At 46.6% G+C, this 11,877-nt stretch overlaps 4 protein-coding genes across 9 annotated transcripts; 1 reads left to right on the forward strand and 3 right to left on the reverse strand.

Annotated features, from left to right (window-relative positions):
• Nucleotides 1–39: 39 nt before the first annotated feature.
• On the reverse strand, nucleotides 40–6,209 carry LOC115764987. 6 transcript variants are annotated; one of them, XM_030708320.1, is made up of 13 exons: nucleotides 5,629–6,209; nucleotides 5,324–5,572; nucleotides 5,093–5,262; nucleotides 4,635–5,033; nucleotides 4,518–4,568; nucleotides 4,395–4,451; nucleotides 3,978–4,331; nucleotides 3,773–3,920; nucleotides 3,473–3,705; nucleotides 2,893–3,208; nucleotides 2,568–2,829; nucleotides 2,388–2,508; nucleotides 40–2,327 (listed from the first exon to the last, which is right to left on the reverse strand). In XM_030708320.1, exons 1-13 carry the CDS (start codon nucleotides 6,183–6,185, stop codon nucleotides 451–453), a joined length of 4,794 nt encoding a protein of 1,597 aa, XP_030564180.1. In that variant the 5' UTR covers nucleotides 6,186–6,209; the 3' UTR covers nucleotides 40–450. The 6 variants fall into 6 exon arrangements, with proteins under 6 accessions (XP_030564180.1, XP_030564179.1, XP_030564178.1 ...); XM_030708319.1 differs by having other exon boundaries at nucleotides 4,395–4,568; XM_030708318.1 differs by having other exon boundaries at nucleotides 3,773–4,451.
• A 1,865-nt stretch (nucleotides 6,210–8,074) lies between these two features.
• On the forward strand, nucleotides 8,075–9,475 carry LOC115764980 (50S ribosomal protein L1). Its single transcript, XM_030708308.1, has 3 exons — nucleotides 8,075–8,358; nucleotides 8,416–8,725; nucleotides 8,781–9,475. The coding sequence occupies exons 1-3, from the start codon at nucleotides 8,168–8,170 to the stop codon at nucleotides 9,342–9,344; spliced, it is 1,065 nt and encodes a 354-aa protein (XP_030564168.1). The 5' UTR covers nucleotides 8,075–8,167; the 3' UTR covers nucleotides 9,345–9,475.
• Nucleotides 9,439–10,997, reverse strand: LOC115764981 (GDP-fucose transporter 1). Its single transcript, XM_030708309.1, has 3 exons — nucleotides 10,856–10,997; nucleotides 10,060–10,783; nucleotides 9,439–9,996 (listed from the first exon to the last, which is right to left on the reverse strand). The coding sequence occupies exons 1-3, from the start codon at nucleotides 10,930–10,932 to the stop codon at nucleotides 9,784–9,786; spliced, it is 1,014 nt and encodes a 337-aa protein (XP_030564169.1). The 5' UTR covers nucleotides 10,933–10,997; the 3' UTR covers nucleotides 9,439–9,783.
• Nucleotides 10,998–11,168: 171 nt separating this feature from the next.
• Nucleotides 11,169–11,867, reverse strand: LOC115764901 (protein SGT1 homolog). Its single transcript, XM_030708193.1, has one exon. It carries the CDS (start codon nucleotides 11,779–11,781, stop codon nucleotides 11,239–11,241), a length of 543 nt encoding a protein of 180 aa, XP_030564053.1. The 5' UTR covers nucleotides 11,782–11,867; the 3' UTR covers nucleotides 11,169–11,238.
• Between the last annotated feature and the right edge of the window lie 10 nt (nucleotides 11,868–11,877).

Here is an 11,877-nt window from a genome sequence, read left to right on the forward strand (position 1 = left end):
TATGCAAAAAATTTATTTTGACTTTCTTATTTTTCATATGAAATATGTTTTGTCTGTAAAGCTTCGTAACGATAGCTACTTAGCAGACCGGCTTTATATAAACACGACTGACGGAAATGGCATTATCGCCTTGGCTATTGTTACAGTTTTATACTTTATGTGAATTATAATCCCGCACGGAACATGGGTTCGTGAACTGATTTGAACTGAATCAGTTTGTCAGCTATTTTTGGGCATATGCGGTTCGTAAGAAGCTAATTATGGTTAATTCATTTAAGATTTTTTAGTCAACTTTTCTTTAGTTAGTCATTTCCAAGAATTCATTCGATACTCAGACAATAACTTAAGGTATTTGATTAAGGATATATTTGGTAAGTACTTTAGTAGCCAATGGAAGGAGACCCACTGCTATGCTTAGATCTAAACTTAGAGGTACTCGTTAATGGCTGACTAGACGTCGCTCTCTTTTAGCTGGCGCACAAACTGCTCGCTGAGGGATTTATTGATGCCCTCGTAGCTGCCATGCAAATTCGATATGGATCCCGCAGCCAGGGCCGCCTGCGGTGAGCTTTGTGACTTGTGCACGTTGCGTGCGGGCGAAGAAGTGGAAGCACTGGGACTGGGCGGGGGTCGGTCGCTTCCAAAGACCTGCGGCAAAGCAATTACATCGGCCATCAGCGTTTGGCGGCAGAGTGCGGACAGAGCACTGCCACCCGGCATGGGGCCAGATGAGTCCTTGGGCTTTTTGCCACCGCGGCGCAACTTGGAAGCCAATGTGGCAAAGCCGAGCTTACTGGAGATTCGAGCTGATCGGCTAACAGAGCGAGGCAAACTATCATAGGCACTGGAGTTGCTTACGCTCTCCTGATCCGTGGTCACTTCCTGTTGCTGCAGCTGTTGTTGGTGTAACTGTTCTGTGGAACAGCCTGCACTGCCCCGCATGCTGCCCACGCTAACGCTCTTGTGTAGCAGAGCCGCATCGTTTAGGGCAATGGGCGTCGTCGGCTCCTGCCTGGGCGTTACGGGCGCACTCTGCAGAAATTGTGCCTTGGCCTGTTGCAGGCGCAGGGCTCGCTCCGACAACGGCGTTACTGGACGTTGTGGTTCCAAAACAGGTGGCGGAAACTCAAAATGTTTTGGTTTGGTAGGCGTCAGCAGGGCCTTGCCTTTGCCCTCGAGTTTGCGCTGTATGCGAGGCAGTGTATTGTCCAGCTTGTTGGGCAGCACTATGGACACCGACACTGGGCAGGCTCTGCTCACAGTGGAGCCAGAGCTAGTCTTGGCGATCTTGTGCTCAATGTTGTTGCTGACGGTGGCGCTTTGCGACTTGTGCAGCGAGTTCTTCTTGTAAAGATGCGCCTTACGCGGCGGCACTTGAGGAAATGCAGACGTAGCCAGCTGGCGCTTGGAACGTGCCAAGCGCTGAATGCTATCGCTAGCGAGCGGCGGCCGCACCATAATAGATGATCGATGCATATTCTCGCTGCTCTGGCATTTGCGCAGCTCATCTTTGGGTCGCAACGGCGACAAGCGCTCCAAGCTGATGGATCTGTAGAGACTTAGCGGTCGCGGAGTTGTCAACTTTGTCGCCAACTTCGAGTTGGGCGACAGTGCTTCCTCAACGCTATGCGTGGGACTCTCCAGCTCCTTTTCGATGAGCGCTACGCCTTCAGCTGCCGTGGGCTCTAGCACTGTGGTGAACAGCTTGCGCTTGGTCTTTACAAACACATTGGCATTGGTGTTGTAGCTGCGCGTATGCAGCTCCGGCAGTGGCGGTGGCACAAACCCACTCGGCTTGGCCAACGACTGCGCAATGCTGCTGGCTATGCTGTGTGACTCCTCAATGCGTTCGCCTGGCTTGACCTTAAGTGAGCTGCAAATGATATCATCCGCCTCTGGAGGCTGCGTATGGCCAGTGACTACCATGGAGCCCAAGCGAAAGTCATCATCCAAGGAGCGCTGTTTTAGCCGAAAGTTCTTGCGGCGCATGCGACGAGGTGTCTCCAGCACACTGTGAGTATCCGCATCACTGCTGTCGCTCTCCGTTCTGCTGTTCTGACGTGAACCCATCTTGCGCAGACGAAGCTTCTTCTTGGATGCAGTGATGGAGCTACTAGCTCGGCACAGGGTACCCGTTGTGGTACTGGTCTCTGTCTCGTGCTCCATGGGTGAAGGTGAGGCAGCGCTGTGCTCCTCCAGCGACAGACGATCGCGACTAGAAGCATCGCAGGTGGCATAAGCGGAGCTGCTCTCCAGCTGCTGTCCATCCTCGCCTGTTATGTTGATGTCCGGCACAATATCGCGAGGGAAACGATTCGTGCCGCCCTCTGCATTGGAATTGGTAAGAAGTAATCATGATTTTTAGCAATAGGTCATGTAGAGCTTACGTATGCTCAACTTGAGGCACAATAGCGATTCGTGGAGGCCTTGCAGCTCCTCCATGTACTCATTAGTGCGCTCCTCCATTGTTTCCTGACAACATGCCTCGTCCAACGGTGACTTAAGACTCTGGAATAATCGAGCGCATTATTATAGTTCAGGTTCAGGCCACAGCCAGTTGCACCCACCAGCTCAGCCAGACGGCCCAAATCACTCTGCACATCGGACACGGCATTCAGCACGTTCGGTTTCATCAAATTGTTGGAGTAGTATGGATAAATGCTGCGTATGCTAAGCAATGCAGTTTGACAGTCCCGCATTGCCACCTGCTCCACAATGTCTGGCGTGGACTGTTTCAGCTGGGCAAACAGCTCGTCGGCACGTTTCAGTGCGCCCAGCAGCGGGGCTAGGTTTGTGTGCGACTCAAAGCTCTGGACGCGTCGCGAGTTGCTGTTGGCATGAATAGGAAAAGCGTGATTGGAGGACTTACCAATATTGAATTGGTTAACCTACACATAGTCATTGCATTGCACCTCCTCGTATTTGTAAATGGGCGTTTGCTGCTCGACCAGCGTGTGGGCAGTCACCAGCGGAGAGGCGGTGTCATGTATGTGCTCCTCTACTTCGACCATAACTGCCTCGGGTTCGTCGTACTTCTTGAACTCGTGCTCGGCCGAATCTCTACAGTCCTCCATCTCCTTCAAGTCGTTGACATCGTTCAGGGACAGCGACGAGGCCTGCTGCGATATGACCTGTGCCTGATTGACGCTCGGAGCCACACTATCCAGCGACAATGAGCGGCTTAATGTCGGCGAGTGCTCGGTGGTGGCTATAAAACATATATAACATACAATTCAATTATACCAGATTTTTTAATCAAACTCTTAATATTCCCATTCAATTTCCGACAGTAATGCGTGTAGCTAATACATCCTATAGGGCTGGATTTTCGATTTAGTGTAAGGCCCAAATTTCCAGTCTTGCACCAGGAATATCTTTTGAGGCAAATTCAACTTCCAAGCTTACAACTTTCTGCTTCAGTCAGCTAATCAGACAGTTTTTCCCATATAGACTAACGGAAGCATGGACTTACGCTTATTGCACTCCTTGTTGATGCGTCGCACATCTATGGGACAGTAGCCAGGATGCAGCAGCGCAAAGGTGGAAGCCTCTGGTCCGATGCCTCTGGCCTTTTCCCATTCGTAAAGTTTGCGTGTGAATTTACGTGAGATGCCCTCGAATTTCATCACCTCGCCATCCGAGGTCTTAACCTCGATATTCTTGGACGTATGATCCGGTGCCACAATGGCCTTAAGGCGCGCCAATCTGTAAGTAAGAAAGGTAGATAAATAGCAACCGATCCAGATGGTGGCAAATGACACACTGGACACACTTTTCATTGTCGTGCGGCTTATGCTTGTACCAGCGATCATCATCAGAGCCGCGGCGCGTGGACTGGCTGTGCTTAGAGTTACGCTTGAGGGAATCATTGTCGGAGTTGGTGCCGCCACCCGGCGCACATTTCAAGCGATTCCATTGCTCTGGTGAATACGGTGTGTAGAAGTAAGGATCTATGCACACAACTGGACACAACTCACCCAGCTTCTTTTGAAACTTTTCGGGCAAATCCTTTTGGTCTGGCAGCGCACACAAGCCCTGACCTTCGAGCTTCAGTGCTCCCGAGCTCCAAAGATTCCAATCGATTTTGGGCTTCAAATCGCCGCCACTTAGACTCTTGGCTGTGGGACTGGCCGCTGGCTCAGAGCTGGCATAACAGTTGGAGTTTTGCTGCTTGGCGCGCCACTTGTGCAGCTTCTTCTTGAACTGTGGCGTCAGATTCTGCTCTAGCTGCTCGGTGGACATAAGATCGCTGTGCAATAGCTGTGTGGGTGAATGCTCCTCGCTGCTGCGTTTGCCGCTGCCACTGCCACCGCCGCTGCACAGCTTGACGCCTGGAAATGAATCGGGATTAGGTCTGGCCGGGGGATTACCTGGATCTCGGTCGTGGGGCTTACTGCGATTACTCGCGCTGGATCGTTCGAAATCGAGTTGCTTTAGCTTGAACTCCGTATCTAGTTTGAGTAGTAGAAGTTGATAATGTTGAAATACTTCATCTTCTTTCTGTGTGAAAGTCTTACAGTTTGGCGTTGTGGGCTCGGAAGAAACACCACTAGATAGTTCCTCGCTCTCTGCAAAGCCGATACGTTAATGGAAACCGCAAACATGTCATTAGTAGCCACAAAAAGCTCACCCACCGAATTCACCAAAGAAATCCGAATGCCTGGATGGACTGCTCGGCACGGAGGAGTTGCCCGGCGAGCTAACCTGACGCATACGCGACATGGCTTGACTGCCATCCTTGGGACTCTTGAGCGGTGAGTGCAGCTGTGGCAGATCGCTGCACACCTGATTGAGATTTAGTGGACTGGGCGGCAGCTTGTTGCGTCTACTGCTCGTTGACTTAATGTCCGCCACATGATCCTCTGGCAGCACCTCAAAGTCGGAGAAGGCTTTCGAGCGACGTAAGGATTTATTCGAAGAAGATTTGCTGGGCAGCGCTGGTTTGGCCGTATCTAAGCGCTCATCTGTGGCGGATTTGCGCAGCTCCACCTCATAGCTGGAGGCATTCGTGTCGCTCTTCGATGAGTGGCGACCTGAAATGAAAGGAGTAGCTGCAACAAAAAGTAGGTTGCAATTTGAGCATGGCATTTACGCATAGCTTGGCGACTGCCAGCATCCGTGTGCAGCTCATCCATGGAGCTGGCCGAGCTGATGGTGCCGGGCGTGCCGCCCGTTTCGCTCATAAAGTGGCCCGACGAGGAGCTAATGATGCTGTCCGCAGAGCTGCTGCCGCCAGCAGTACTAATGGGCACCTTTAAATATCTATGACAGATAAAAGAATTCCAGGATTACCTCCAGGGATCAGTAAATGTATGTCAAATACCTTTCAACTTCTAGATTCAGTGGCAGCAATGAGTTTGATTCCTGGCCACTCGTGGGCGGCACATTGGCTCGTTCCCATTTAAAGGCAGCTTTTACCTTGGTCCACTTGGACACCTTCGACTTGTTGTCGCTGTAGGTGGACTGGCGTCGCAACAAATATGGACGCGACGAGCTCATCTTTAGCTGGCGTTCGCCCTTCAAATACATATGTATCTCATCCTCCATCATGGATTTGCTGCGCTCGCGTATTCTATGACGTAGTTTTTGGGTTTACAGATTACAAATCAAAATACAATATATACATACCGCTTAAACTTGCCCTGCTTTGTGGGTGGCACCACCTCAGTGCCTAGCAGTGATTCCAACCAGGTCAGCGAGTGCTCCAGCTCGAATTCGTTATCGCCAGTGGGACTTGTTGTCGCTGGAGCTGGCGTAGCTTTTGGCGTAGCTGCCGCTTCTAATTCAATCTCGGTCGTTGGATCCTCCTCGTTGTCCGTGATGGTGGCCAGTTTTTGCTCCAACAGGCCCTCAAGCAAAGCGTAGGTGCGAGTGAGCTGATCCATGGCCTCAATGGCAGTGTTGAGTCGATTCTTGAGCGGCTCAATAGTGCCACGATCTGCCCGGTATGGCTGGCAGAAGTAACAGCTGTGCTTTCCATGCTCGCACACCGGCAAATCCTTCTCCTCGCGCAACTTGGGCGAGGCTGAGAGATTGCGTGCACGCGACGCCACAGCGGGAAATTGAAAAATGTTCTCATCGGCACGTCCGCACATGGCAGGCGGGGCCGTCGGTAGGGATTCATAGTGCATAGCACTGATTCTATGTCGCGTACGACGCGGTTTTGGCGGTGGCGCCTTATCCATTGCAAGTTGTGAGTCCAGCGCACGACCACTTCTATTTGCATAAATATATATGTATGTATATATATCTGTGCATGTGTGTGTGTATGTGTGTGTGTCTATACGCGTATTGAAATGCTCAATTGGCTTCTGTTTGTTTACTCGGCGAGATACGCCACTAGAAATACACGCAAGCCAAGAATATCCCACGAATTATCGAAATCAAAAATTTGTTTATAAAAGAGGAAGACAAATGTGGAACGTCCGCCATGCACACACACACACACACACACACACACGCACTCGCACATCAATTGGCAGACTTGTAAGTTATGTGTCTGTGTGTGTATATATGTACGTATATCGCATATAGGGTAATTTAAAATGCCTTAAAGTGTAATGCTTAAAATACATGAAATAAACAATAAATTTGAAAAACGAAATTTTAGCACGTTTCGCCACATGTGCAAAAGTTTTGGAAATATTCGGAAAATATTTACGCGTGTGTGGTCAATAAACGGAACCAAACGGAGCACCACAATTGGCGAATGATGCACTTGGTGGCACAAATTGGTATACAAAGATTTAATAATCCAGCAATCGACAAGCCTAGAGAAAAATCACACAATATCACAATAAATAGAAACAATGGCGTAAACTATTTATAAATTGCTGACACTCTTTTGTTTGGTCTGCTGCTCTCCTCCCTCCCTTCCCCTGCCCCCTTTCTGTTTACTCCGTAAAACACGCCCCCATCTCCTGTGTCCAAAGTAAGCACACTTCCATTATTTCATTTTTAGGTTACACGCAATTAATACTTCCAAATTTTTTGGGGAAATTGGGCCCCCTAGGTGCACGCAGAGCCGTCCGGAATTGGGTATGGCCGCATATGTGTGTGCGTGTGTGTGTGTGTATGTCTGCGAGTGGGGCACATCATGTGTATATCTTAAGGCCCATTACTTTCACTAGGCGTTCGTTTCGCCACTTTCAGAATGTTAAATCGAAATTGTTGCCACATTGAATACACATATTTTACTTTATACTTCAACGAAGAATATGCACAAAATTAACACATTATGAATATGTATTTTCTTGCAATTGCTAGATTTTACTCGTAAGGATTTGCATAATAATGAAACAACCAATTATTACTTGCACTTTTGTTATGCATACAATCACCCGCCCCACCGCAGAATCTCCTTTCTGCGCTGTATTGTATGAGATATTTCGCGATTTTTCACGCCGCGAAATCCGTATTATGCCGTTCGTTGGTCGAATCTATTCTGAGCACAAATGCACACGGCGAGCGCTTGGCGTACTTATGAGAAAATCGAACATTTTTATTTTGTATATGTATGCCATTGAAAGTGTTGCTCTTGATCGCCTTGTTAAGTTCTCTTTTTATTCATTCCTAGATTGAAAATGAAAATAGAGCCATATATAATATTTGTTCTATTAGTTTCCAAAGTTGATTTTTAACGTATTCTTTAAAAATATCCTTACAGAAATTAATAACTGTCATTTAACTGGCGTGTCTCTGCTAAATTTCCCAAATATTTCATTCACCCTGGCAACTCTGCACGGTGTGAAACTTTGATTATAAGTTAATTTACTGACGTGTGTAATCCCTATTTAGAATATCCCAATAAGAAAACTGAATAACTAAACTAATAATCGACTCATTGTCGTTTGGATTCTTATTGTGCTACCAAAAAAACACAAAAGGATAAGATTTAGCACCGTATAGTCAAAAATAATAATTAGGATAAATTAATCAAGATGAAAAAATTGGTTTAGTTTGCTGTTAACTCTGCTCTTCTGTATCGATAGTTTTGTGAATATAAAAAAAACATCGGAAATTTATAGACACGATAGTTATCCAATAGTGCGCTGGTCACTCTACTCTTGTGTTATGATTTTGTATGGAACAGCCGGGGAAAAGCTAAAATTATATAATTATAACTAAATAAATAACTCCAGAGATTTAAAATAAAACAATAACAGAAATGTTAACACTTTTATCATCAATTCGTGCCCTTGCCGTACGCCAGCCAACGGGAGAGGCCCTGCGCTGCCTACACCTGACTGCGGTCACGGAAGCGGCGCGCAAGGGAACCCGTGAGAAAGCACGCAAGAAAAAGGTTAAAGTTGAGGTAAAGAAAGTGGGATTCATTCCCCATAACCAGCGGGACAAAAAGTGAGTGACAAGTCTGCAGATTCTAGACAATCTATTGCTATAACATCCATTTTGTAGAATCAATGTTAAACGAGCTGACAAACACGTGGATGACTCCTGGAAGCAGGTGCCCAAAGATGACGTCTACGTGGGCCGCTATTACCGCTGGCCGGTGTATACTGTGGCTGAGGCCATACAATGTCATCGCGAGACGCATCATCCTAGTATGTACAATGTACCAAATGCTTCCCTTAGCGTAGAAATCGAGCTCAATATGCAAGGTGAGAAGGCGACACGATTTGTGGACAATTTCCAGCGCATGGCCATGATACCACATAAGTTTCATCACGGCGAAGATCGGAAAATCATAGTATTTACTAAGGAAAATGTAAGTTTTTAAAGAACAAAACAAATGTTATGCTTGCTAACTCATGGATTTTCAGGAGGAAATTACAAAGGCGCGGGAAGCGGGCGCCACGCTTGTGGGCGGCGTGGAGCTGATCAAAGACATAACAAACGGCGAGCTGTTGCTTTCCGACTATCAGTTCATTATTGCTCATCCCAATATACTGGCGGAGCTCGTTGCACTACGTGGCCTGATGAAGCGCAAGTTCCCCAATCCAAAAAGCGAAACACTGGGCACAAATCTTGCCGAAATGATTACCAAATTCTCCAATGGCATTAGCTACAGTGCAACTAAAGACGAATACCAGCAGAACTTTGGCCTAATAAAAGCCAATGTAGGCACTTTGGACATGGATGCACAGCATCTGGAGGAGAATATACGATTTTTGCTGCAGGATGTGAACACAATGCGTCCCAAGCGAGATGGACGCTTTATCACACGTGTTCTCCTCAAGAGCGCGCCCAGTAGCGAACAGCTGAAAATCGATCCATTTGTATATATACCTGAGTTGTATGACAAAAACGTTGCTAAAGTAAGCAAGGAAGCCAAGAAGGAAGCGGAAGCACCAGAGCAACAAGCGGCGGCAGCCGCAGCTAATTAGTTTAAAATATTGTTGTCTTCTTATAAAATCTGTAGCTTTAGTGCTAATGGATCCATTTGTGCATTGAAGGTCGGAATATATAGTTTAAACATTATCAAATTAAAAGGAAGGTTTTTATTTTACACAGTAAAGAGCCGTTTTATCCGTCTTTGGGTTTGCTTATGTATAAAGTCTTTGATAGGTTTATAAAAAGTTAAAAAAGATATTTGTGTGCTGCGACAATAAGAGAAATTTGAGCGCTGTACACTTGATCTGATGACAGATACATACACTTACACATGTACAGGGTTAGAAGACTTTGAAGAATTGCACTATATAATGCACATATATGAAATATATATGGCAAGAATATGCTATAAATTCAGTACACTTGTTGCATATCCAGTTCACAACGTAGCTGAGTCGAATAATACATAATATTTTGCTTTGAAATATTTGCTTATGCTTTCAATGTCGCGGTGCTGCGCTGCTGGTGCTGCTGCAACATTTCCAATTGCTTGACGCGCGTGTATGCGGCACTTGCAACCAATACAACTATATTGGAGGTCCACCAGATCGCGGAGCGTACATCGTTATAATACTGCGTGGCAATAACTGTTTGAGCGCACGCCTTAGCCGTGCCCGAGATGTTGTGCGTTAGCGGTGAAGTAACCTGTAATCAGCAGATGTTTGATAAGTACATACCTTTGCTAACGCTAGCAATTGACTCACTTACCTTTATCTCCAAAGCTGTGACAAAGCCAATGGCAAAACCACAAAATCCACTGAGCGTCATAGCCGCCCAAAACCAGGCAGCCCACAAATGCGGATATGCCCAGATTGTGCCTAGCTCACCATTTAGAATGATAAGTGGCAAAAATAGAAGCGTGGAGTACAGATTATTGTAGTAGCTAAGCAGCCAGATTTCCTGGTTGACATAACCCAACGACTTTTTTGTTTGTATCGAGTACATGGCCAGCGCCAGGGAGCTCAGCACACCAAATATTGTGCCGCGCCAGGAGAAGGCCGTCGTTAGGCTCTCCTGATCCACGCCCAGCCAAAAGCCCACAACAATGGTGGCACAGCACAATAAGCACTTGAAGCTGGTTCTTTGCCTCAGGATCACATATGTCAGCACCACACTAAACACTGTTGTAAGGGAGCGTCCAATGTAATAGAAGGCAACCGTTACATACGCCAGCGACAGATTATTGGCGCCAATCATTAGAGTGTAGAGCACCGTCAAAGGCAACAGCTTGCGAAATGTATCAATGTCCAGTGGATCTCCCTCCGGGAAGCTGAAGACACTTGGATACTTGCGACTGAGACGACTCATTACAAAGCAAATGGCGGTGGATATGACGCACTGATACCAGGACATGAAGAGCGGAGCTCCCAAATTGACGGTTTCGCTGCTCAGCAGATGTTTGTTCACAAACACAGTCAGTATGGAGGTGCACCTGGCGCAAAAAGGCAACGTGTTAAATATCCAATCCAACCTGGCCTGATAAGCCCAATCAATTGATTCTTACCAATACAATGCAACCACAAAAAATATCTTAAGATATTTATTCACTAGTCGATTGTGCTCTTCTAAATTTTTATACATTTTGTCCGAGTTCAATGCAATTTTAGCTCTTATAAAAATAAATAAAATAGTTATGCGTCGTTGCACATCGCCGGCTGTCGATCAGCTGTTTGCGTTACAAATTTCCCTGCTGAGAACAGCCACCCCCTCTACACATATACACGCACGCGTATACACATTAATGAACGCATCTGTATTAGTAAGGTTAGGCTAAAATTTATTTGAAACATATCTTTGCTATTAATATTAATATCTCATTTTCTTGTATGTGTTTTATTTATATGTAAGCTTCTTAATAGTAATGAATTGCTGTTGCTTGCATATCGTTTATTTCTCCCATTCGCGGAATTCGGTACCTTCGGGCGGCTTGACAGTGACCTTCTCCTTGCACACCTCGTTCCAGTTGGTGCTTAGAACAGTCCCACCAGATTCTGAGAAAGATTTGTTCATGGCCTTCTGCACTTCCGGGGAGGATGAGCTGTAGATCTTTTTGAATAGCTGGTTCAAGGCGGCCTCGCCCTTTGCCTCCTTTTCGTCAATTTTTTCCTCTTCGCTGACCAAACGATCCCAGTTCTTAGCCTGACGAGTGGACAGTACTTGGACGGGTTCAGCTTTTTGTTCGAGGTTCTCCCAGCGCACGCCCGTCTCTTTGGCCAATGTTATTTCAACTTTTGTTGCATAGGCTTTGTGTGAGGAGCGCTCCACAACAATTGGATGGAGCAGATGGAGCAGCAGCTCATGACCATCTGCGGTCATATGTACTTTTTGTGCCTCAATCTTGACGGCGTAATTCTTCTCTATGGCGCCCTTGAGGAGGACTGTTATGACCACTTTGGTCTCCGATTGATACCAGTCAAATCGCATAGACATTCTGCGTATGAACTATCAGTCGATATTAAATAAGATGTGTAATTCGTAAATATATTTAAGCAAGCTCAATGGGACTACTATGATGATGGGAAATAT

This window comes from Drosophila novamexicana, unplaced genomic scaffold, assembly GCF_003285875.2.
Source record: "Drosophila novamexicana strain 15010-1031.04,08,12 unplaced genomic scaffold, DnovRS2.1 tig00000877-arrow-arrow-pilon, whole genome shotgun sequence".
NCBI lineage: Eukaryota > Metazoa > Arthropoda > Insecta > Diptera > Drosophilidae > Drosophila > Drosophila novamexicana.